General features: G+C 37.8%; 1 protein-coding gene across 3 annotated transcripts in view; it reads right to left on the minus strand.

The window, feature by feature from the left end:
- The window catches only part of CTNNA2 (catenin (cadherin-associated protein), alpha 2), a 457,589-nt gene that overhangs the window by 101,352 nt on the left and 330,525 nt on the right, over positions 1 to 25,712 (minus strand). For all 3 annotated transcript variants that reach the window (XM_010580746.1, XM_010580747.1, XM_010580745.1), the window contains exon 8: positions 10,286 to 10,438. In XM_010580746.1, coding sequence (XP_010579048.1) covers positions 10,286 to 10,438 — 153 coding nt within the window. The remainder of the gene's footprint in view (positions 1 to 10,285; positions 10,439 to 25,712) is intronic.

The following is a 25,712-nucleotide window of genomic DNA, read 5'->3' on the forward strand; positions in this document are numbered from 1 at the left end:
GTGTCTAGAAAATACCACCTTTGAAGAACTAACATGCCAAGTATCTCATTCTCCCTGTCTTCAAGAGTAGATATTCCCTTCAGATCCCCACAGCTGGCAACTGGAAGTAGGAAAGCTGTTTGCATTACACAACACATTGAGGAGAGTCAAGTGAAATGAAGAGAATGGATAAAAGCCATTCTGAGTATTAAAACCACAAGTCTTGAAGTCAGCACTAATAAAAGAGCCTTGCTCTGGGTTCATCTTGAAAACGTATCCAGTGCCCTTACTACATCTGAAACAGGTTGAAAGACAAGGAAGCTAGTAGAAGTCAGCTGTGACACTCGTTGCATGTCTACCTGGTATATCCTAACCATGTTAGCCCAAAGAGAGAGGTTTGGTTAAATTAAACTTTGGCCCTTTTAGCTCCAAAAGTGTAGCTTATTACCAACTGCCCTACCTGCTCTAACAAATCCTTCTTCTGGTTGCTAGAAAGAACAGTCAATGGGAGAGAAAAAGGTAGTCTCCTCAGTGATGCCCTGCTGACATATGAATAAAGCAAGGCACATCATATGACTATCAGAAGGGCAGGCAGTTACCATCTTCTTTTATTAACCTCTCTCAAAGGTTAATACCATTTGATGAACTTCCCACTTCCAATCACAATCCATTTTTGGGGGTAAGAGAACACTTTCTTCCATGTTGCCAAAAAACTACTACATTGGTCAGTGCAAAATGCTGGTAATAAATTTAATCTGCTAAGTGAAGAGGCTTTCATACTTGCTGCCTAGTGAAAAGAAAAATTAAAAAAATGCCAAACCTAAAAGAAACTGAAGGTAGGTAAGCCACACCTGCCAGTATTGATTTCTAGCTGCTAACCAGAGTGGGCTGAGCACTCATACAGCTGGGAATTTTACACCATGTCATCACGGAGATGCCATGGATTCATCCTGACAATTTGAGAGCAATGCCTCTGATAAAAACTAGTTTTCCTTCTCTCATTGATGAGAGAGTAATTAAGGAAGGCTTGTATCTGACTCAGGAGCTTCCATTTACTTTCATCTCTTCCCTGATGGAAGAGATGCCATGTCTGTAAATAAAAATCACATCTAGCAGACGTGTTTATGTTCAAAGTAAAAGGACATTTAGGCTCCAGAGGGCCCCTTCCACTAACAGGTTCACATATTCACTCCCTTCAAAGAAGTCCTTCCCACGGAAGAGTTAGGGGATGATTTCCAGCCTAGATGGTGTATGGCATCTGAGTGTACTAAGGTTACAAGTTAAACAACTGGTTAGGAGGAGCTAAATCCATAATTTATGTAACCAATTAATTAAAATGGTACCAAGAGCTCTTGATTGTATTATTAACAAGTTTTAAATCACATCGACTGCGATGTGATGGGTTTGTATGAGATAGTAGACATAAATGGATACTAGGAGTTTGTAGGAGTCATTTTATTTTGGGAAAATGTACCACATGAATCACATAGCACAGTAGCGTGATCAGACCGGAGAAGTGAGTCCCTAGCTAAGCAGGTGTTATTCACTAGAAAAATATTTTTAAAAAATACTCAGTGATTAAAAAGGGAATAATTAGATTTCATCTCTGTTACAGAGGCCGTAAATAAGCATGGTTAAAAGTTAATTATCTTTAAAAAAATAAATCAGCTAACTCGAAAATATTGGGAAATTACTAGGAATAAATTTTTCTGCAAGGAGAAAATCAGGTATTTCTCATGAAAATATTTAATGGAACATAGAAAGAGAAGATATGCTAAAGAATTACAGCAACGAAAGTGAAGAAGTGGCTAAAGTACATTTTCATTTGTAGAAAATCCTCCAGCTTTTTTTTTTTTTTTTCAATGTGTAAAAACACATAATACAGTCACTTGCTAATGAATGATGACCTATAGGAAATCAGGTAAGAGAGCCAGCAAAGCACTGGGTTTATGTCTACAGTTCCAAAGCTAGAGATGCATTCAAGTTGACATGAAGATTCTGCAGCAATTTACCACTCACTTTTTTTTTTTTAAATTTTTAAATCTTGTACTCTCCTTCTGGGAAGGAAAAAAAAAACCCTATCATTACCCACAGGTTGCTAACTTTATGTAGCATTTGCTCATTATGTACATTACAGAAATATGTGTGAACAAATAAAATTATCCTTCAACCCTTTTGGTGTTGCTGTGAGATGTAGAAGCTTAGCAGTCTAAGAATAAAGAAAAGGGACAAACTAATAGAAAATGCTAATAGTCTCACAGATTCTGGTGTGCTTGTTTACCTGGGTGTTTATTAGCGGGAAGGAATTTTGGAGACAGAACTATATTGCCAAAGAAGCCGTGAGATAAGGAAACTCCTCCCCTATCAGCCATCCTGGATTCCTGGGTTTCACCAGAAACCTGCTAAGGGCAGATGGTGAGGGATCAGCATCCAGAGCCTTCAGCATCTGCTGTAGTCAAGTTCTCCATTACCAAATTGTTTAATTTCACCCATGTTTCCATGTTAACGATGCAGCCTGCAGATCACGGGCAGGTTCTACAACGGCTGCCTCCTACAGCGGATTTTGTAAGCCTCAGAGATGGACCCATATCACCTGAAGGCAGAGATGGCTTTTGGACAAAAACAATCTTGAAAATGTAGGCATTGATTATTTAACTCCTTTAATAACCTATCTTCTTCAGGGACAGGTACACAAAAGGCTCAAAAAGTCACAAAGCAGCAGTTATTTCTGTGCCTCAGCTTTTCTATAAGGCAATTCGATTTCATTTCAGTGTTAATCTAGAAACCAGAAGATGGAACTGGCATAGATCCCAGAGGACTACCAATATCCAGTGGCTAATGTAAGTAAAAAAGCCAGTGTAAAGAGTTCACTAATGACATAGCATTACCAAAAAGTTTTATCCTAAAAGACTTTGAGTTCACTTTGCCTCAAAGACACATACACCTCCAAGGTGAAGAGATGTACTAACTAGTCGTGGCTGCAGCAGGGACTCAAAAGAAATAAATGCAAAGAGTTCAAGCTTTTCATGCTCTCATTGCAGATAATTGGACTCATGGTTTTCGTTATCGTCAATATACTCACGATGTTTACTAGGAATTAAGAACATCTGTTGCCCACGCAGGGAAGAAAGGCCTGAGATGGAAATTAAAACTAAAATGAGCAGATGAAACACTAGGACACAGAGGTAGCCCACAGCTTTAATTTCAAATAAAATCTCTCAACTTGAAGGGTTTGAATTAAACTAATCTATGACCTTCCTAACACTCCTTGATTAGAACCAAGGATTGCTATCTTCTAAATATTATTTCTTATCTAGCTTAATGTCAACTAAAGAAAAATACAAGAATAAAAGCTGATCAGTCTGTAAGAGGAAACCCAGGGACGTATACATTTTTCATGATGGAAGTTGGATACAGAAGCTATGAAAGAATATTGACACTTTTTCTTCATTACCAGAAGCAAACAGCTAGTTGTATACTCAGATAATGCAGTGATGTGCACTTAGATAAAAAAGAACAGAACGTTTCAAGTATGGACAGCATTTGTGAAATATATATCAGTAAGAACACTCTTTGTTCCTTGAACTGAAGTTGCAAAAATAAATGAACCAAATTTTTTCCTCTTAGGCTTGTTACTCTGGGTTTTGTCTGTCTTAAATGAAAATCCAACTCAGTTCATGAACTTATACGATATTTACAAAAGCACAAGGAAAAAGTTGTTCTATATTCCTTATGAAGATCACTAGTACCTCCTGAAAGCGAGCTAGAGTGCCACACTGTAAACTGTCAGAGCTCCATCGATCTCAAGCGCATTGCAGATTTACACAGAAGATCTTAATTCCCTAGGAGAAAGTCTAGCTTTGCATTTCTTATGAACCAAATGCTCTGTGTGCTTTTCTGAGAGGTATTTCTGGAATGAAAAAATACTGGGTTGGGTATTAGTTCTGTTACTGCTGATGTAAATCTAGATTAAATTTACTGTTGAACACCATAGTAAAATTTTCTTTCACACGTTTTCCCCCTCCTCTCATTACCAAATAAAGTAAGCAGGGGTCACTGAGCAGGACCAATTGCTTGTTCTGCGTGCTGTGCACACTAGCAGTGTTTTTTTCCCTCCTGTCTTCAGTGTGCAAGCCTGTTTCCACATTTACGATGGGAAAACATACAATCAGTCTGAATTAGTGAGCTACAAATAATACAGTTCTTGGAAAATGAAGGGTAGCCTGCATAGTGTCTTAAAGTACTTCAAACACTAACTTGTTTGGCTTTTTTTCCCCTTGGCAATGTAAAAGAAAAAAAACAACACCCTAAAGTCCCCAAAATAATGCCAGTATCCTCTTCAAAGTGGCAATTACATAGTCAGGAGGAAGTTAATAAAGACTCCTGCAAACCTAATGGGCAAAGAGACTATAAACCAGAAATGCTGCTGTTAGGTTTCATCTGCTACAAATTACTATCCGCCCTTGTGATACTATTGATATACTATTGATTTGCTTGCACTATATCAAATTTTAATCACCATAAACCATCGCCTAACACAGTTCTTCCACTAGCCAAGTGTTCTCAGACAGTAACTGATTATTTTGGGTGTCTCCAGAAATTATAGAACCATAGAATCACAGAATGGCTTGGGTTGGAAGGGACCTTAAAGATCACCTAGTCCCAACCCCTCCTGCCATGGGCAGGGACACCTTCCACTAGACCAGGTTGCTCCAAGCCCCATCCAACCTGGCCTTGAACACTGCCAGGGATGGGGCAGCCACAACTTCTCTGGGCAGCCTGGTCCAGTGCCTCACCACCCTCACAGGGAAGAATTTCTTCCTAATACCTAATCTAAATCTATCCTCTTGCAGTTTAAAGCCATTACTCCTCATCCTATCACTACATGCATGAGAGACTGAAAGAATTAATGTCTCAAACATTGTGGTGGGGCAAGTTCTACATAAGGTCGAACTCTGCAAGTGAACCCTGCGTAGCAAGGAACCCCAGGTGAAAACAAGCCGATCGGCAACAGGATGGGGAGGGTGAGCAGCTCTGTGTTCTGATGTGCTGAGCCGGGCAGCTCACCGTGCGTGGCCAAAGATCAAACGATGGTCATGTCTGCAGGGAAGGCGAAGTTACTCCCCAAATGACCCCCAAGGCCACTGACCCATTTCCTGAAGGTTCTGAAAGCACAAACCACACATAACGCCTACGTAGCCTAATGAGTTTGATTGCCTGCCTGAAGGAGGGGCAAGGAGATGATAAAAAGGACAAAAACTGAAGCCCCGCGTGTGCAAGCCCACTGGAACTGGACCCCTCGGCTGACTGAACCAACGCTGGACCCAGGACCGGTGAGATCTTTTTCTTCTCTCTCTCCCTTTTTTTCCCCCCCTGTAATCCCTACACCTTATCCCTTACTTTACATAAACCATTGACCAAGTCTGGGACTAGGACTGGATCCAGCTGCCCCTGGGCTCCTCTCTGCGAAGGAGTCTAGAAAGCAAGGGGGTCTGCTCTGAACCTCGGGACTCAACGGGAGGGCTCGCCTCATCGTCTTCCCTGAACTGATCCCCAAATAAGCAAGGCCTGTAGCACGTGTTTGGTGATGCATAGTTAGCACGTTACACAGTTTACTGACATAGTTTCATGCCAATTTTTGTTGCAAGCATACCGGTTTTGGTGGTGAGCACGCCAATTCTTGTGGTGAGCGAATAAAAGTTGAGTTTTGTGAGTTGAAGGATCCCTGGTGTCGTTTCACCTTAATCCTGACCTGGGAATCGGCAAACCTGAGTCATCGTCCTGAGAAACTGGGACGTGACACATGCTTTTGTAGAATGTCCCTCTCCAGCTTTCTTGTAGGCCCCCTTTAGATGCTGGAAGGCTGCTATAATAATCTTTACATTTGTATGAGATGAAAGTGATAGATACATGTAGGCTCCACAAAATTCTTCATAAAAATTAATTCATGCAAAATTGGTAAGGCCCTGTCTTTTCAAAAGATTATTTTTAGCTGTTTCAAATGTGGTGCTGCATCAGTTCATGCTAAAGAACAAAAATCCCCTTTGTTCCAATTTTGTGGGAAATAAGTTTCAAGGAAGAATAATGCAACTGGATTTAACTCTTGTAAATGTTCACTGATCACGAAATGAAATCCTTCCATAAAAATATCAAAACCCCCAAAACTTAAATCATTAGTAGAATCCTCTTGGACTTTCCCCATCCTTGTGAGGAGGGAAAGCCTGATCCAATCCACTAATTTAACTAGAAGGCCCTATAATCTGAATTTTCACAGTTCTTAATTAAACTTCAAACATGTTGATGTTTCCTATTGAAAGCAACTAAGTAGCTTGCTATCACGGCTCTGAAGAGTTTACCGGATGCTAAATTTCATCTCCCAGGAAAACTAGTTGGATTTAATAATTTATTTTTGCAAGAAACACTCCAGAGGACTAACAGTTAAAACGAAGGAAGCTTTACTAAACAGAATAATAAAAATTAATTAATTAGCTGCCATATAGTGCTTTGATAGTTGCATTGAATAAGTCTGAGCTGATTTATCAGTCAAGTGCCTTTGTGTGGTAGGTATTAGAATTATCTGTCATTAACCTTATGCTACAAATGAAGGTGCCTGGATACAGAAGCTAAATGACTTCCCAAGGTCACATTTGAAGCTGGCAATATAACTCAGGCATTTACTGACTTTCAATCATTAGAGATAAATTTTTCAAAAACATTAAAGGGATTCATGAGGTAAAGATCATGACCTGGAAAGGCACTATCACATCTCTAACTTCACTTTCAGAAAGCAGAAAAGTTGAGAGATGACTGCTGAAATATGATTTGAAGAAAAGGACTTAACCATCCAAGCCTGGAATGGTACCATCTAAATTCTGATTTTTTTTTTTTTTTTTTTTTTACCCTAAATATCTGTATGACAATTTGAGTCATTTTGGATGATTTACATCATAGTTAAGCTAGGTTTCATTCCTGAGATGCTCTGCCTTCTTGGACTCTGGAAGGAGTCGGAGACAAAGTGGCTTCTAAACATAGGTATCACAGATAAAGGGCCTCAAGTTTCACGGGATGACACCTTACTCTGTGTTTCCAACATAATCCATAGACAAAACTGGTTGTCAGTGAATGTCTAGAAAAATAAGAATTCATTTTTGTGGGTTTTATTCTCAAACGAGGCATATCATAGCAAGTCAAGTGAAAAGCAAAAGACAAAACGTTATGATAAGAGGTGGGGAAGGGAAAATATATAAATAATGAAAACAGCTCTTAAGAGAAGTTTATAGTCTATATTGCGGAATACTTAAAAAGAAAGTTAACTTCCATAAGCCTTATTCTTACAGGATATATTTCTGAAAATGTATTCGCTATGCAAAGAAAATTTTGCCATTTGTATTCATCAAATACCAAGAAATGCATTTTTTTTCTCCTCAGAACGGTAAAATGTAGCTTTTACATAAAGAAGCATTAAAACATGGGTTATTTTTCCTGACCTTCTAATAGACTTTCTATTGAGCTTGGTAAGACATCCAAGAAATTCAGATTCTGATTTTAAAATTAATGATTAATACTTTAGAGTTTTCACAGTATTGGATTTGTAGTGCCAAATTCCTCTAGCATAAGCAAGTGCAACTCCACATACTTCAGTGGAACTGTGTTTGCATATATTAGCAAGCAATTCTGGCCCTGTGCCTGGGAAAGGATCTTACATTTCATAGTCACTTGATTATGTCTCATCTTTAAACCACATTTTACTATTTGCAAAATACTTGACCCACAAAACCATAGAAGGCCATCTGCTAAGATACCATTGTGCATCATTAAGTAAAAATGATGAAACTATTTTAAGTGCAAAATCTAGTGTACAAGGGACATAAAACTATTCCAAATATTTATTTTCTTGTGCAGTCTGATGAACCTGAAACTTGGGTTTCAGAAGTCCACTTGCACTAGAAATTCATTTCGTCAAGTTACTTTATTACCCAAAAGATTCCTTACAAATAAAAGGCTAAGATCCATCTAAAAGAATGCAGCCTTGGAAGGACGGACCCACAGGCTAATACCAGATGTCAGAGACATAAAAGAATCAATTAAGGATCAGCTTCTAGCAGTCTGGAGCAACCTAAATGCAATAAAAGTATTGGGTATTAGGGCCAAAGCATCTCTTGTAGCTACCAGCATTGTTTTATTGATGGGGTACCTAAAGATGACCACATAGTGTTCAAAATCAGTAACCAAACTCTAGTTTGGTCTAAAGTGCAAATCTAATGTAATGTTAGTCTTGTAAAACCAAAGCTAATAACTATAACCACTCTCTGTTGGGTTTCTTCCAGTTGAAGGTGGTTTGGGTTTGTTTTTTTTTTTGTGTGTGTGTGTGGGTGGATTGTTTGGGGTTTTTTAACTATAGCCTTTAAAAAGTATTTTTCCTCCTTTTACGTCACTACCTCTTGTTACCTTTTTAAAAAGTTCTACTTAGTTATTTTAAACTTCTAAATAATGCTATTAGACCTGTAATTGCAACACTTTGTTGCAAATCTGTGGAGGAGGGGACTGCTATAATACTAACTACATATGTTCATTGCACATTATGTATAAGGCTACAACTCCGACTGCCACTACAGTGTAGCTATGACTATTGCGAGGGGTTTTCTGTTTGTTTGGTTTTTCCTCCCTTTATATACCTACTGGCTATTTCCTTTTGCATTGCCACAGCTCCAGTCGCGAGGCAGCAGTAACAAATCTTTGCACAATACAGAGGTGTCAGGACTGAAAGCTGCTGACAGTCCTGCGCTCCTCCTGCAGATAACAGTAATAAACCTTACTGTATTGAGCATTGTACAGAATCCACCCACAGCTTTTAAACCCTGGGACCTACCTTTAGGTGTCTACAGGTTAAGTACTACAGCAAACAGCTGACTCCCAGACCCTGAATGAGGTACCGCAACTCCCCGTTTTGTACATGGGAAGAGCGAGATGCTCCACAACTCCAGCACCTTACTCCCACTAAAAACACTCCCCACACACATACTTTGTCAGGGAACTGTCTAGCTTTAGTCAAGAGCAACCAAGAAACCCTTACTGCTTGCTTCAGCTCAGGTACCAGAGGATTAGGACGATGCCTGTTTTAAGAACAGAAGCCATTCAAAGGTATAGTTCAATACTTGTCAAATCAGTAGTTTCCCAATAGCATTTTCCACTGCTAAAGAACCCATGGCATGGCTAGACAGAAAGGATGTTGCAAAGGGGCTACATATTCTTCAAAATAATGCTAGTACAGAGAAGTCAATAATGCCACATAATAATATCAAGCAAGTCACCAAGTTATATTTGTCTTCAAGAAATACAAGCATTTTTCATAGTTCTTGGTCTGTTAAAGGGTAGACTGAGATGAACATTATCATTATTTTATTAAAAGTCCACTCAATGAGCATCCAGGTTTCAATCATTATGTTTTATACTCCTCATGGTAGAATAGAGTTATTTCAACATCATCCCTGAAAACTTGAAATTATCATTTGATGACTTAAACAGTACGTCTCTTCAGAAAGAGAAGATACTGTATCTCTCTATATATAGAATCATAGAATCATTTAGGTTGGAAAAGACCTTCAAGATCGAGTCCAACCATTAACCATGCCCACTAAACCATGTCCTGAAGTACCCCGTCCACTCGCTTTAATATCTCCAGGGATGGTGACTCAACCACTTCCCTGGGCAGTCCATTCCAATGTTTGACAACCCTCTCAGTAAAAAAAAAAATTTCCTAATATCTAACCTAAATCTCCCTTGCCTCAACTTGAGGCCATTTCCTCTTGTCCTAATGTAACATATGTAATACAGACCTTTCAAGAATAAATATAGTCTTAAGTCTTTGCCTTCTCTGTATGTCCTTTTCCTTATTTTAGTTCAGACTGACCAGCTCCAATGTCTAGAGCAGCCTTTGGCCAGTACCAGATACAGTATTGTGAAGCACCTATTTGGCTTTTTACTGAACAGAGATTAAGATCTATCATGCTGTTGGTAAAGCTGAACTGAAATCTACTTCTTGTTGCTCATGTCTTTTGACAAAACACTGGAAATGCCATTTTTAACATGCTCAATTGCTTTAATGAGCTATTAAAATACAGCACATGCTCCCCTCTGCTAGTCCATCCAGACATTTGCTGTGCAGTCACGGCAATAAAGTTGACCAAAACTTCTGAAACCTGTATTACAGAAATGCTACCTCTAACATTTCAGCCAGCGTATAATTTTTCTTGCCTCTCCTTGAGAAGCAAGATGGAAATCTAGCTGTGTCAATAAGGTCACTTACCTCCACTAACTTGTTGGCGTGTTCACGGAAGACCTGAGCATACTCCTTCACTTCTTTCTCATTACCGCTTTTTGCGGCCTCAATGAGAACCAGTAATGGGACATTGGTCTCCAGGAATGAATCCGATATATGATCCATTACTGCCTTCCGTAGCTGTGACAAAAGAAAGCAGACCAGTAAATAAAAGGAGAATTATCAGGATACATTCCCACTGTATTCATTGGCTACTTATATTTAAGCATTGATGTGTCGCATCTCACAGCACTGCATGGAGTTTGGGCTTTTTTCTTGCTTTCTTTCCTTCAGGCAAGCATACAAATATCACTTAAGGGCCTAGGCTCTGCAAAACCCTCCTGAGATTCGTGCTGACATGCATCTAATCCTACTGGACTGAACAGATCTATATAGGACAATGGTGATTACCCACATAATATGTTGCAAATTGATGAGAATTGAAAGCTGCACACTACTTGAAAAAACAGTTCAGCTCACTTAAAAGCCAAATATGGATTAAGGAGCTTAACTTCAAGCAATCATTAAAAATATTAGCCTGAATATTTCTAAGCTTTCTCTAATTCCTGCCCTGAATAGTATTCTACGCAATAATGAGTATTTCATTTAGCACATGCCTTGGGCTTTGTATTCTGTTTCAAATACCTCTAACAGGTATAAACAGAAAACCTTTCTAAGCATTTTCCAGGTGGATTAGAGAACATACTACGCTTTATTCCAAATGGAAAAAAAACACCCTACAAGTTAGTGAAATTTAAACAACTGTTATTTCATAAAAACTTCTGTTTGAAACAATATTACTGTAAGAATGATGTCACTAACTTCTCTATCTTGCTAATAACCACTAATTAACAATCAAACTTCACTAAAATTTGAAAGACAGCCAGAAAGATGACTGAAATCTTAAGTAATTCTTCCTGGAAACTTCATTACTGTATAGGAGTATGGATCAGAAACATTTTTAGCATGTTTTCTCCAGCTTTTTGGTTGTTAAAAATGAAAAACTGTGGATTCAAACACAACACGCTGAGAGCTATTCAGCCTGGAGGTCTGGCTAGCCATTAGTCTCCTTAAATCATGCATTTTTAGTTAGATGAAACATCAGGAAAAGTAATTTTCTCTATTTTGCAGTCCAGACAAGAAAGCTCTAGCTAGACAAGGTGTCATCAAAACACCCAATCATACTGAAAACTGGTATATTGTTAGGCACTGTAAATACATGATCCAAGATGCATTTGCTGTTTAACAGCAGCAATTGTCAGCTCTATTTGAATGAGGAAGCTAACTTTGAATATTTCCGTTCAATGCGTGAGTGGTGCAGTAAAAACAAGCAAAGAAAAATAGCATATATGTGCTTGCATGAGGTATTCCTTTTATTTCTGTTACAACTAAAACAGCCTGTGTATTAAGAACAGCAATTCTTAATTCCCCTTAAAAATTAATTCTACTCAGATTCTACCTGTCAAGTATTTTTCCACTTCCAAAATTATTAAAGGTACTCAGGATAGCTAACACAGTGATACATACAAACAGGAGGGGGAAAAGACAAAGTAAGAGAAGAATATGTCAAAGAGACCTGCCAACAGTTAGGAAGTTGGTGTGTGTTGCTACTACCCATCACATTTTCACCTTGTGCTTTTTGTTTTTTTTCTCTCGTCAATCTACTGATATCCACTTGCTGACTCTTATTTTATTCTCATATTGAAAGCTCTTTCAGACCATCCTTTGGGTCAGCTTCCACAGCATCTAATACAATGAGATCCTGATCCATTAATAGTTTTCATATCATAACAATACAAAGATAATACTAAGATTACTCTAAATATATCAAAGCATTGCAAAAAAAAGAAAAAATACACTAAGATGTTAAGTTTCAGCGAATAGTGCACCACTATAGTAGAGGCTATCATTCTGCATTACACAGCTGATAGATTTCCAATCATTATGCATATCAATCCTTCCCTACTAAATGAAGTGTTTCATCTATAGCCAGAATTAAAGGAGAGATACTGCCAGAGAGGGTTCATCTCATGTTTGCTTAATCACCCTCTGCAGATGTCCGTCTCCCACCACTTGATGAGAAACTCTGCTCCCAAGTCAGATGCCTCATTTCGGTACCTACAGTTCAAATTTTTGAAGCCGATTGTACCGAAATAGGCCAAATGGTAGCGTTTCCAAAGGAATACACAAAGGTTCAAGAAAATCCCATGTGGTTTCTACCTCATTCTCAGGGAAAAAGCCTTAAAAAAAAAATATCCACTTGCTCAAGTTCAAAACATGGCAATAAAACCTGCTGCCCACTGCACTGAAAAAACTTACTTTAAGGGTTAAATGAACACTGACATTTTTCTGTTTATATTGTTCCATAAGGAGGTATCTGTTTCAAAGGGTTGTGTTCAATGAAAAAGCAGTTCAATTTTTAATCAAGGTTAATGTGATATTATAGATCTGATTATAACAATATGCCCCATGGAATTGTAAGAAAAGTCTCAGGATGTTTAAGTACCCAGCTCAGTTTCATCAACATTAAATATCATCAGTCTACAACCACATACCAGAAATCAATAAAATGGACAGTAAGAGCATGAGCTAACCAGCACCTTGGGGTTTACCATGTAATTACCGTATTTACCATTTGTAAATATATAGTACAGTTGTATCTGAATCAAAATGAATGAATAAAATAGATATCTTGTTTCTAATGATAACTGTATGTTGCCATCTGATGTTCATAGTTGCAGCAGCTGGAAAAGAATCTGAATTCTGACTGTCACAGGTTTGATAAATATAAAATTAACAAATTCTGTTTTCCTATGCTGTGTTAATCATAGATGTCAGTAGCTTATTTCTGACCCCTCTTGTAAACATGCATTATAATTCCTTCAGAAATTGGTTATCTGAGTTTTAGGACGCCCTTGCATTGAAGTTGAAAGGTATAGTTAATGGTTTTTATATACGCAGGAGACCACAAATTTTGCTATCCATCACCACAGGCTATAAAGAATGACTTGACAAAATCATTTGTTAAATGTGACAGGAGTACGAACATAAGACATTCATCCAATAGCTGAAATGGATACATGACAAGGTAATATTAATTGCATAAGACAAGACATTTAAAAGTATTAGCTCAGCATTACCAGTCTATTTGATCCAATTAGGGCTATTCATCAAGGTAAATAACTACTGGAAAACTAATCTTGTATGTTCCTCTGCATACTGCAAAGTCCAGCCAAAGTGATGGCTTACGCATCCAGAGATTTTACTGTTTCATATAACTAACATCAGTTAATTGGAGAAGTCTGCGACTCGAATTTAAATGGTCATAAAATATGCGGCAAAACCACGTCAAGTTTTACGCTAAAAACAGCATGAGATCTTGCACTCGTACATACGCTAACAAATGTCTTTGCAATGCATTTAACCTGCATTCTGATGTAAATATTATGACACAAATTATTACTCATAAGACAATGTTTTAGGTTTTTTTTTCCCCCACTGAATTTTTAAGTTAGAGGTGAGTTCAAAGTGTGGGTATTTTCCACTACATGAAACAACATTTTTTAGAGGAGAAAGCAGATTAAATAAACATCTTGCTTAATTCATTTTGTCATTCATTAATTAACATATAATAAATTTGCCGGACCAGTGCAAAAGTATAAAAGGAAAACACCAAGACCTGCAAATATTGTTAAAACTATGAATGATGTACCACAAAGCAGATTTTACGTTTTTCCAGTTCAGTCAATTTAGTCAGTTTATGGTGCACAGAGTCAGTTGCTGGTTTTGATAGCATCATGTTCTACTGTTCTAAGCAGTATTTAGGGCTGTTTTATCATTGTCAGTTCACAGCTAGAGTTGAGCTCAAAGAGGTTAAACTGCCCACTGAAATGATGTTTTCCATGGCTATATAACAATTTTAGAAGCAAAATGTCTCAGTGCTGCTTACAGTCTAGTAGAGAATTAAATGTCTAATCCTGACACTGGAAGGTAAAGTCACAGCAGGAGATTAATGACTCTAACAGATTGTTAAACTTTATAAAGACTGGCAGTATAAAGCTATCTGTAACAAAAGTTTACCAAGGAGCACCTTATTCACCATTTTCTATTTAAAGTGCATTATGAGCTGAACCCGACTCCAGTTTGCAGCTGCAGAGCACTCCCAAAGAGGTATTAATTTAATTGATAGAGATGAAAATAAAGCCGTCTCCACCGCAGTTAAAGTGTGTCTCCTCCAATATGTTGTGAAATTAAGTTCTGGAGAATAAGACAGTAACTGTTAGAAGCTACTGCAGTATAGTGCTAAAGAGAAAGTCTCAGTCGATTCTGCACACTAACAACCCATGAAGATGTGACCAAAAAATGGTAGATTGGGGGATGTGGACGCTAATGCCATCAATTATGTCTTGATCGATTAAACAACAAAAAGATTAACATTTAAAGAATCTATCACACTTGGATGCCTGAACTACAGATTTCTGGAATATACTACATAAAAATATTTAAGATTTGAGCCTAAGATAAAAAGTCTGGAAAAAATGCTGTTACAAAGACTGATCATACTTCTTCATATACTTCTCTCTATGTGAGCTTTCTTCTCTCTAATGAGAAACTTCTCTAGTCAGGAAAAGACTGACATGAATTTACTAATGGAAAGCAACTTAAAGTGACAATTTTTGACCCGAAATTTGAAAGAGCATAAGACACACACACACAAACCTTCCTCCTAGTCATAGGTCACTACAAAGGATTCCTCAAAATGGTATATGGCCAGAAGCACAGAAGAACCTAATTACCAAGTACTTAGGTCTTAATCCTCATTGATTTAACTTTTTCTTGGGGTGGGGGGGCAGGGTGTATGTGTGTGTGTGTTATCAATTTTTCTGACTTAGAAATTCTATAGTGCCTTTTCCAAAAAATATTTTTCGGCAAGAGGAAGCCTTGGGCTTGCTAACAACATTAGTGCAGTTACATAAAAGTAGAGAAAAATTTATAAGCTTGGGGGACAGACATCCACATACCCCGCAAACATATGAGTATAATCAGGGCGAGAATTCTGTCTTGTTTCATGTCTGGATAGACCAATAAAATCCCAATGCTGATTGCAGTGCTGGGATAGTACAAATATTTATTATTTCTAACAATACAGAACAATACAGGGCATTAAAAGGTAGGGGACAGTAGAGATTACCATCAAAAAATGTTGGAAAAAAACAAAGGACAGAAATACAGGTAGGGACTGAACAGTTAGTCAAAAGCATTAGTGAAGTCAAAATAATCCAGAAGTGAAAGACAGTGATTAACTTTTGCATTCTGTATGACCTGGGAGGATAGAGTTATAACAAGGAGAACATGGAAGGATGAAGTTGCAGAACAGGACAGTACATATAGGAACAAAGAAGGGAAAGATTGTAGGGGGTTATCCCAGCAGAGAAGGAAAGGGATAGGACTTTGAAAATATCCTTGTGAAAACCAAGGAGGACTGTAAAGTGTCAAAAACTTCACCGAGACTACAAGCCTAGAGGGTCTGATGCAAAAGAGGTGTGCCAAAGAGGAGGGTAATGAGGAAGCATAAAAATCATGGATTAAACCGAGAACCACACCACCTTGTGTATCTTCATGTTTCGTCTCAGGTTCTGTTGAAACGGTATTTAAATCAATCACAGTGGCTTCGGAGCTTTATGGTTTTTTCTAAGTAGAGTAAATAAAAACATAATTGGGGACAAAACTGTTTTGGGGAGGTTAAAGAGATATTTGGACACAAATGGGAAGGAAGTTGTCTATGAAAACCTTTCATGAAGTTACCCTCACTATGATAAGCACGCATAGTAACTTCACTTAAAAGCAGGTAGATCCAATGAGCTTTAAAGGGTTAATAGAGTAAGTGCTACACGTCACCCTTGCATTCCCACCTCTCCCAGCTGCATGAACAGTCTGGCGTACTAAATATTATCATCAGCTTCTCTAAGACCCAGAGATTTAGCTCCAATGAAAGCTGATGACAGCTGTCTTTGGTAGACCTATCTATTGGAGTTCTGGACAATGGCTGAAACAAGATTAAAAATTGATTGTGTTCTGCAAAAATGGATTTCTCATCATCCTTTCCAAGAGTCACTCAAAGTTACAAGCTGATCCTGCCGCATGGACAGAGATGATTGATATCTGATATTATCAATTATCATCCATACCTTTCAAAAAAGCCCTTACTGCAGTGAGATCACAGCCTGTTTTGTTTTTTTTTTCTTGGGTTTGTTATGTTGTTGGGTTTTTTTGTTGGTTTAATTCTTGGTTTGGGTTTGTTTTGTTTTCTTCTCCTTTGCAGTAATTTCTACAAAGCAAAAACTGAAAACAAACCTTTTTATATTTCTGGTTGCTTAATAACAAGTAACAATTAACATTAAAGACATTTTATAAGACTTTAGAAATACTGTTACTGAACAAAATTAATGTCAATTAAGAAACAAATACAATGTTGAAACCCCATTTGGAAATTAAATTCTACGTACTTTGCCATTGCTCATAAATCCATTAGGAGGACAGAATTACAAAAGTCTTTGGAAAAGGACTATGTTTTCCTCTACATTTATAGTGCTCCATACCTCATGGTACTGCATTATTGATAAAGAACATCAAAATTTGAAGCTCTCTTTGTGAATCCAATCTTTTATAAGTTACTTTAGCTGGTGTGACTCCAGGTCTTTCTCTAGCTGACACTACAGAACAATGAAAGCTTCTTTAAGTAAAACTATCATCAATAGAAATTTCTTGGAATAGATTTTGGGTTGGTTTTTTTTTTTTTTGGTTGTTTTTTGTTTGGGTTTGGGGGGGGGGGGTAAGTAGCAATGTTATACACTTCTGTTAAGCTTCTCCCACATTTACAGTATCTCTCATTAGAGGAGTTTTTAAAACTCTATACTTGTTTCTCTGCAGTGATTACAGAGCTAGGCATCTTCTAAAGTTCCTGGAGTGAGGACAAAGATTTGTTGAAAAATGTGAGCTTTTAAGACAACTCATTATTTCAGGAATAATAGACAAAGAATGTGCAGTAATCTACTCTAATGCAATATAGCTGTCACTAAGTTTTGCCTCATAATTCCTCACAAGCCACTTTGAAAGGCCAACCCTCTGTGCTCACAACTTCATTCAGTTTAAAAAAAAAAAGTCCCTATTTCAAAAAGCAAAAACAGCTATAGCTGCTATACTCTTTAGATTTTGCCAGACAAAAATAATCCATCACGAGTATTATGTTGCAGATCAAAGTTTCCTTCATTTGATGAAAATGTTACACACTGTAACCTTACACAAAACTACCTGATATGGGTATAGTTTCCTGAAATATGGCACCATATGTGCATCAGTAAACATTATGTGTAGAGTAAATTAAACCAAGCCTTATAATTAGGCAGTAAGGAAATTACTGCAGACCTGAAAGAGTAAATCAGCAGTATTAAAACACTCTCCATTTCCTCTGAAGCACTTCAGAGCACCATAAAAACCTCAATGTCACAGTGATAAACATCTAGAAGAAATGCATTTTGAGGGAGACAAAGACACGTACATTCAAATAAGTTCAAGTCAAAATCACGAATAAGTGCAAATTAAATAACAGTTCATTGTCTCTAATTTTTAAGATTAGATTTTTAGACTTTTTTTTCTAAAAATCCTTTCCTAAAGGAAATACAGCAGTTAGTCTACCAAATGGGAGCAGACAAAAAGTAGATGCAGTATTGAACAGCATGCCAGGGGCTTACAGTTCTTTTAGTGCAAGCTGGTGAAATTCAGAGTATGCCTACTTCTGTTGCTTTAAGGAGTGGCTATAAATTCAGTGGAAGCTGAAAGAGTAGAGACTTTATCAAGTAGAGTATTACTACCTCTGCTTTATAAGCCGGTATTACACAAGACACCTGTCTAATAACTTTGTACAAACTGCTAGAGAAACCCAGTAAAGAAGTACTGATGTACACACAATGTGGCGCACCCACATCAAACGAATACAAGAAATAAGCATGTAGTGCTGGCACAGAAATAAATCTATATTAGCATTTGATAGACTGCTTGCAGAAAGCCAGCTTCCAGGTTTCCATATCAAAAGCACCAGAGTCACTGCAGGTGAAAACATAACCTATTAAGCAACAAGGAAAAGGTGATGAGTTTCTAATGAGCAAGGGCTGGTGCCACAGATGGCCTTCGGTTCAAAGACATTGAGATTGACTTATGGCTGGCTCCCTTTAAAAAATGCCAATATTTTGCCAAGAAGCATTTCCATGCAACAGAATGGGGCAATATCGCCAATCACACTGCGCTTTCCCTTGGCAACAGCTGATAGCTCATCTTTGGTAATATAGCACAACCTTAGCAAGACTCTTGTGGATCATCTATTTAAATAAGACCTTGCTTCAACTTTGCCTTCGCAAAATAAATATTTACTAAACATTCACACAAGATTAAATGTTGAAGTTACAACCTTCTTGGTTATTCTGCTACTACTTAACACTTGCATGACGTTCTGCACCTTCAAAATGTTGCATCAACTCTCTTACAAATTCTCACAGTGTTATGTGAGTTAGGCAAGGTCCACGACCCTCTCTCTGTGTTTTCAGCCCTCCTTAAATTATACAGAACTTGAATTAAGAAAAGCCATCTTCAGCATTTATAATCTTAACCAGTCTGTAACAAAGGGCAAATCAGAACCTACTTTTATGGTAATGAGAGGCAGAACTTGCTTCCCCAGCCCTCCTAGCAACACACCTATTGCTGCAGTGTTGACTGGCTCTAAAGCTTGAAAGTAAAAGGAATATTCATACAAACCTACCTTTTAGGCTCCTGTATTTTGGGGGGCTAAATTCAGACATAGTTTGTTACTGACTGCCTACATATGAAGAAAGATGAGCTTTTGCAAAATACATCCTTGAAACCCCAAACCCCCCTCCGAAGGGGAACTCTCTATTGACTGTATAGGAGATTGAAGGAAAACCAGCTTCCTTATATTATCACCCAATTTCTATAATTGACATCAGCTGGTGTGAATACTCAGGGTTCTCTTTTTTCTTTTCTCCCCGCCCCCTCAATAAGAGTTTTTATTTCTTTGGGTGTGCTGTTCAACTTCTTTGAGAAGCTGAAAGGAGTTGGTTATTTAATATCTATTAAGTTTGATTAGAATTAGGTTGACTGTTTTCTTCTGAAGATCTCGGGTTTGTTTTGCTTTCTGAGCAGTCACACTTCCCTTGGGCTTATATTTTAATGCTGTGTACCTCTTAAAGTTGGTACAACACAGAATACCTATGTTGAGGTAGCTTCACCTTCAGAAGCAACTTTACCTTTCTGTGTTTCAGATTATTCTTCTAAAACTGGACAGTAACTCTTGCTTGTCTTCATAGAGCATTGTAGAAGGGAGAGAGGACAAACAAGAAAATAAGTCAGTAAATCACGATTCAGGGCAGCAAGATTTAATTTCTAGGTGCTGCTGGCCCTTCCTACAGCATTTGACAAGTCATCTGCTCTGTATATGAGACAGTAGCTTGGCTGCAAAATGATGATGATAACTTTTCCTCTCTTGGAGGGGGTCCTGTGTTTTCTTCAAAGTGTTTACATGCTGTAAAGAAGCAAGCTATGCATGTACTTGAAGAGAGATTTAAGGCCACGGACTGAAAACATTTTATAAATATCTATCCATAATATAATTGGCATCGTATGGCTTAGGTGTGATAAAATCTGTTCCAATGGAACACATTTCTTCAGTTTTAGGTGTCCCTTTAGTCTAATTGCATGAGCTAATATTAATGTTTTTTATTCTGAGAGTCTCTCTAGAGTCTACATCAATTTTTGGCAGGTTTCAAAGTGCTAAACAATTTTTTTTTTCCCCCACAAATAGCATTCACAAGCAGTAGTGATACAACTTAATCTAAGTGGAAGTGACTGACATAAAGAGCAAATGGAGATATGCCGCCTCTCGAGAGCTAGAGAAAAAAGTTATGACAAATAAGCCTAAGAACATTATGAAGCCTGTTATCTAATTCAAACTGTTGTAACCCATATTAAAGAAAGTGCACTGAATTGCGAGTACTTTCGGAGACCTATGAAGTAGGTAAAAACTGAGTATGATCAAGAAGTTCTCCCCGAGATCTTTGTTTTACTAAATTTGCATGAATAAATTACAGGAGGTATTAGTCTTATCAACCTTTAACCTTTTGAAAGTTTGACTTGTAGCCTAATATAGCTACCAAAACAGTACCATAAAGGATTAAAAGATAAGGAGTATAATAATTGTAGCTGTGCAACTGAAGGGAGGTATGCTAGAGAATATGGCTGATAACAGATTAATGAATACCATCATGCCCGTAGCCCACCACGTGTCCTACAAAGGTATTTGTGAGAGCAGAGCTTAGCACAAGGATAATGTAAATGACAAATCAAAAATACATAAGGGTCATGTGAAAGGATGTACTAACTACATGCTACATAAAGAATTGATCAGGGGTATAGAAAGGGCAAATATGACTTGGATATTTTTTTTTTTTTTTAATTTGGTTGCTGCAAAGTATGTGACTGAACAAGTCTGAGTGTGTGGCTGGTAGAAAGACACCACAGCACAGTCATTATTATTAGTTTATGCCTAAATGGTGAAACCTGATCCTTAGTACCCAAAAGCGTGTCACCATTCCTAGGGTGCTAGCAGTGGCTATTGGGAAAAAGCAGACACTGGGAAGAAGCAATCAATCTCCTAACCTCCATCAATATTCATCAGAAAGAGGGACACAACTCATCCAAACCAATACAGAAGTCGCGGAAGTGCCTATCTTTCGGCTTTCAGCTTACAAAGTAGCCAAGATTAAATAACCAATAACAAGGACAAATTACAGCCACATGCAAAACCCATTCTTGGAAAATCATATGGGAAAACAAGCCACATGTCACTGTAGAAATCATACCAAAGGGTTTATTTATGGATAATAACGTGCTATAGTTATATGATCCCAATATTACTAGCAGTTGCAGCTAACAGAGTAAAACAGAACAGGACCATAGTCTTGACCATAAAGGCTTTTGTTTCTACACTGGTTTTCTGAGGAAATGAGGCTCATGACAGTAACTTTGTCCCTTTTTTCAAATACTTTTTAATCTGTTGGCCAATTTTAAAACCAGCTGACAGACAGAAAAGGTCTTGAGGATGCTAAATAGCTGGAGTTTGATGAAAAATTGTCTGGGTAGGAGAACGGTGACCCGAATTAGAGTCCTATGGAGGGAAATTTGTTATGTGAAGGCAGTAGCTGGCTGGCCAGCAAACCAACATCGGTACCGGCTGGCCGACCACCACGCAGGTACCAGCTGGCCAGTTGGCAGAGCAGGTGCCAAAACCAGTCTCACATCTTCCTGCATTTCACCACCCAGCCTGGCGTAACAAGTGAGCTACAGCAGATGAGGGAGCAGCAGAGAGGAGAAGGATAGATGTGGGAAAATGAGAAAAAATATGAACATCAGAGACCATAAGGGAGGACCTGAGGTTATTGCTCTAGGAAGCCCCATACAGACAGTAAAATGCTATGGAAAGCAAGACTTCATCAGTTCAGCTGTTGGCAATTTTGTTTTTCAGTCCTGTGTCTACACAAAATGTACTCCTCAGAGGTTTGTAGGATGTTGTCTGGAAAAGACAATCTGAGAAGAGGACATTTTTGATAAAAAGAAATGCTAAATCAGAATGTTTTGCCTCAGAGAGTGGTGTGAAGAATTCATCTAGCCATGAGAACAAGCACAGGTATTTCAAGTCCAGGAATGATGGCAGCTTTCCGTATTCAAAATCACCATCCTAGCTACTAACTGTATGTAGCTACTAAGAGGATGTTGATGTTATTTTGCTTTTTGTGGTACCTGCCCAATAGGTTGAACCAGATTGCACCCAACAACACATAGTCTAAGGCCACTAAACAATAATCAGATGGCAAAAGATACCTTTTGATACTGCACACATAGACTTAGATATCTAACAATAGCATTAATTTCAATTAGACGTCCATTCCATTAAAGCAGAAGCCCAGGACATCAGTCTAAACATTCAAAGTATTTATTGAAATGCAACTGGTAATGCAGTTATTTCTGGACTTTCTTCTTCACAGTTCCTATTAATACATTTTGTAATAAAGTTTTGTTGCCTAAAACTGCAAGGAGAATCAGAAATCTAACTTTAAGAAAAATATAGTACTTTTTAATTTTTGCTTTATTCTACTTTGGAATGAAACCTGAAAATTTCAAAATGATCAAACCACCTTAAAACAATGGAAAACTTTCTTAACAATTCTGAAAATGTGTTTCTAATTTTCAATATTTATGTATATGTATATATTTATATTTGCAATGTTAAGTTAAAATAAACTGCCAACTTTCAAAATGAAAATTTGGAACTTCTGAAAAACTTCAAACGTGACTTTTCAACACTGCCAGGTTTTTTTTTTTGTTTGTATTTTTAAATTTAAATTTCTGGATAATTTCTGATGTTTTTCAGTTTTAAGTAAAGTGAACATTTTCTGTTGAGTATTTATTTCATACGGTATTTCTAACTAGCTGTAGTAATGACATAAACCTAAGTCTGCAGGAGGTGGATGAATTGTCCTTAACAGCTATATGAGAGCACCATTTCCAGGATAAGCTGAGAATTGCTGGTAAAAAATCTTCCTATTTCTCTGCAATTCCTTCCACTTGGAGGCATACAAAGTATTAGTCTGGCTTGGATGGACAAAAAATGAGGAATTATTTGATTTCAATCTACTGTACAGAATACTGTAGACAGGCTGCTCTGTTAAAATTAATAGCAGTACAGATATCTGCTCTTTAAGAGAAAACTAATGGGTTTGGTTATTATACCTTGCGGGGAAAGCGACTGGCTAATGCAGACAGAACAAGCTCAACTGCTCAACTGGAACGGGACACGAGGCAAAGGGACGACGGCAGCACTAACAGGTGGGGACACCAGTGGTGGTGACAGCGGAACAGCTGGTGCCCTGCTCACACAACTCCAAATGATCTATCGACCGTGCTGGTCCTCGCTAGGCATCCACTTTGTGCCTTAGCCAACCTCTTTGGTGTGTCCTTCCTGCTTATCCGTTTCAATGTCATGGCAGAGTCGCAAGGCTCGAAATGCTGCGTGTGCGTGCCGCTTTATGATTAGCTGGAGTATTTAAACGATAGGGTTCGTTGTTTTTTTTTTTTTCCTTATGGAGGTAAAACAAACAAACCAAATAACTGGTATCAACAAGCACCCTGCTGCTGGTCTAGCTTGCTGTACCACATAGTGAAAGATGCTTTTGTTTAGCTTTTAGGATTTGGTTCTTTTTTTTGTTGGGTTTTTGTTTGTTGGGTTTTTTTCTTATGATAGACTTGCGTACTGGGAAGAGAAAAAAGCCCAAATCCTGCCAATTGGCACAACTTGCTATCGGGTACAGAACCCTGTGCTTTTTCCAAATTCTTCAAAATCAAGTAAGAAATGGCAGCAGTAAGCTATAGGCTGGTGAGACTTGTCTGCTTCCAAGAACTTGTTCAGTCTGACTTAGGTTGATGTTCTTACTGGCAGTTTATATTAAGACATATAATTAGATCTCCATAATAGTTTTCCAATGCCCAGGAGAGTTTAAATGGTGAGTATAAAAGATGTAATTCCATCAGAATAGGAAATATTGATGTGACTGTAAATTGTGAGATGGAATTTTAGCACCGGGTATCCCATCCACAATCATTTCACATGTCCACACGTTCTGTAGATAATCAACTAAAATCTCAGAAATAAAGAGATAAGTAACCTGGGGAGAGAAAGAAAAATCAGTCTTAGATGGTTGCAAGGGAAGCCTTGCGAGGGAGCCTGACTACCAAATGAAATATATATACCTTCTTCATTACCAAAACATATTTTGTAGATTGTCTAGTTTTATGGTGGTAACATTAAGCTTCATAAATCTGACAAGCGAGCTTTAAAAGGGATTTATTAAAAACAAAAGGCATTATGGTATTCAAAGTTGGTTGTCTCTCCCATGATTTAGCCCAAAATAGAAAGACTGAAATAATATAACACTGCAATCTCAACTGTGGCTCATTTCTTCTTAATCTTCAAGCCTCTCTCCCCTGCCATTAAACTAAGCCCTCAGTGACATCCTCATATTCTGAAATGTAGCAGGGGGTGTCTAGGCAGGTCTGGGTAGACACGCACATGTATACTGTTGTTTATGCATGTGATGAAGCAGAACATTGATTATGATTCTAAAGGATAATGATTTATAGTCAGAATACACATTGTTGAAAGCAGAGACTCCATCTTCCTCTACGCTTGTGCAAAACCTAGCACAATTATGATCTAATCTTGATTAGTTTACTAGCAACTGCCGCAATTTAATAAACATTATACCTATGTGATTAACTTTCATAAATATCCGAAACTATATTAAAAACTTCATCTCCAAGCAGGAAAATATTATATATGTGCTTCACTTTACCCACATACAGAGTTCCAACCTTTCTGAAATTGAATTCAACACCCATGGGGCTGAATATACACGAGAAGCAGACAGTTTATTAAGAAAGGTGCCATTTTTATATCACGTTTCGGAGTAAATTTGGTTTTAGAGATGAGTAATTCAGGCAACTGCTGAGAGCCTCACACAGAAAACCAACTCATGTGTTAGTCTGCTACTTCCTTCAAGCAATAAGAACAGAGGTGGGAGGCAACACATGGTACAAGCTCCACTGCAGAACCTAGGTTCCCACAAATTTGGAGGTCAGAACAGCGGAGATCTTTCTTCTGTCATTAGCTGAGCAACAGATGTGATGCTAGGCTTTATACAGGAGAGTCAATGATTCATATTGTTTGTAAGTCCATTGCGATATTTTTATTATTTGGAGAAATAAGCTCTGAGAATATGATCCTCAAACATGTTTGCTGCGAGTTAAGGAAGAGATGAAATGAGCTGAGTTTTAGCAGTGCAGAGCACTGATTTCAAAATGCCTACAGGGGCCACTCTTTCTGAAACTATCATGTTGCAAATAGGTATCTGAAGATATATTTAAGTCCTTACTTGGTCTTGCAGATTTGTGGATTTTGGATCATTTTCACAAAGGCAACCTTTGACTGGCCAGGTAGAATTTCTTTTTTTAATTATTTTTACAAAAAATGCAGAATTGGGATAATCTCAAAAGGAGAAAAAACAGGTAAAAAGAGGCAATCCCTCCTGCCTTAACTTTAAAAGTGTAAAGAGAAACCTATAGAGGGTTTCTCCCTTTTGTTTGCCAATCTCCCTTCTTTTCCATCTCAAGCTTTTTGAATGAATCTTTCAGTCTTATTACCAAACACAATGATAAACGTAATATAAGAAAGTCAACCTTTATGGTTTAAACTATGCTTTACAGTTATTCATAGAATCATAGAAAGGTTTGGGTT

Source organism: Haliaeetus leucocephalus, unplaced genomic scaffold (genome assembly GCF_000737465.1).
Source record: "Haliaeetus leucocephalus isolate CR32 unplaced genomic scaffold, Haliaeetus_leucocephalus-4.0 Scaffold741, whole genome shotgun sequence".
Taxonomy (NCBI): Eukaryota; Metazoa; Chordata; class Aves; order Accipitriformes; family Accipitridae; genus Haliaeetus; species Haliaeetus leucocephalus.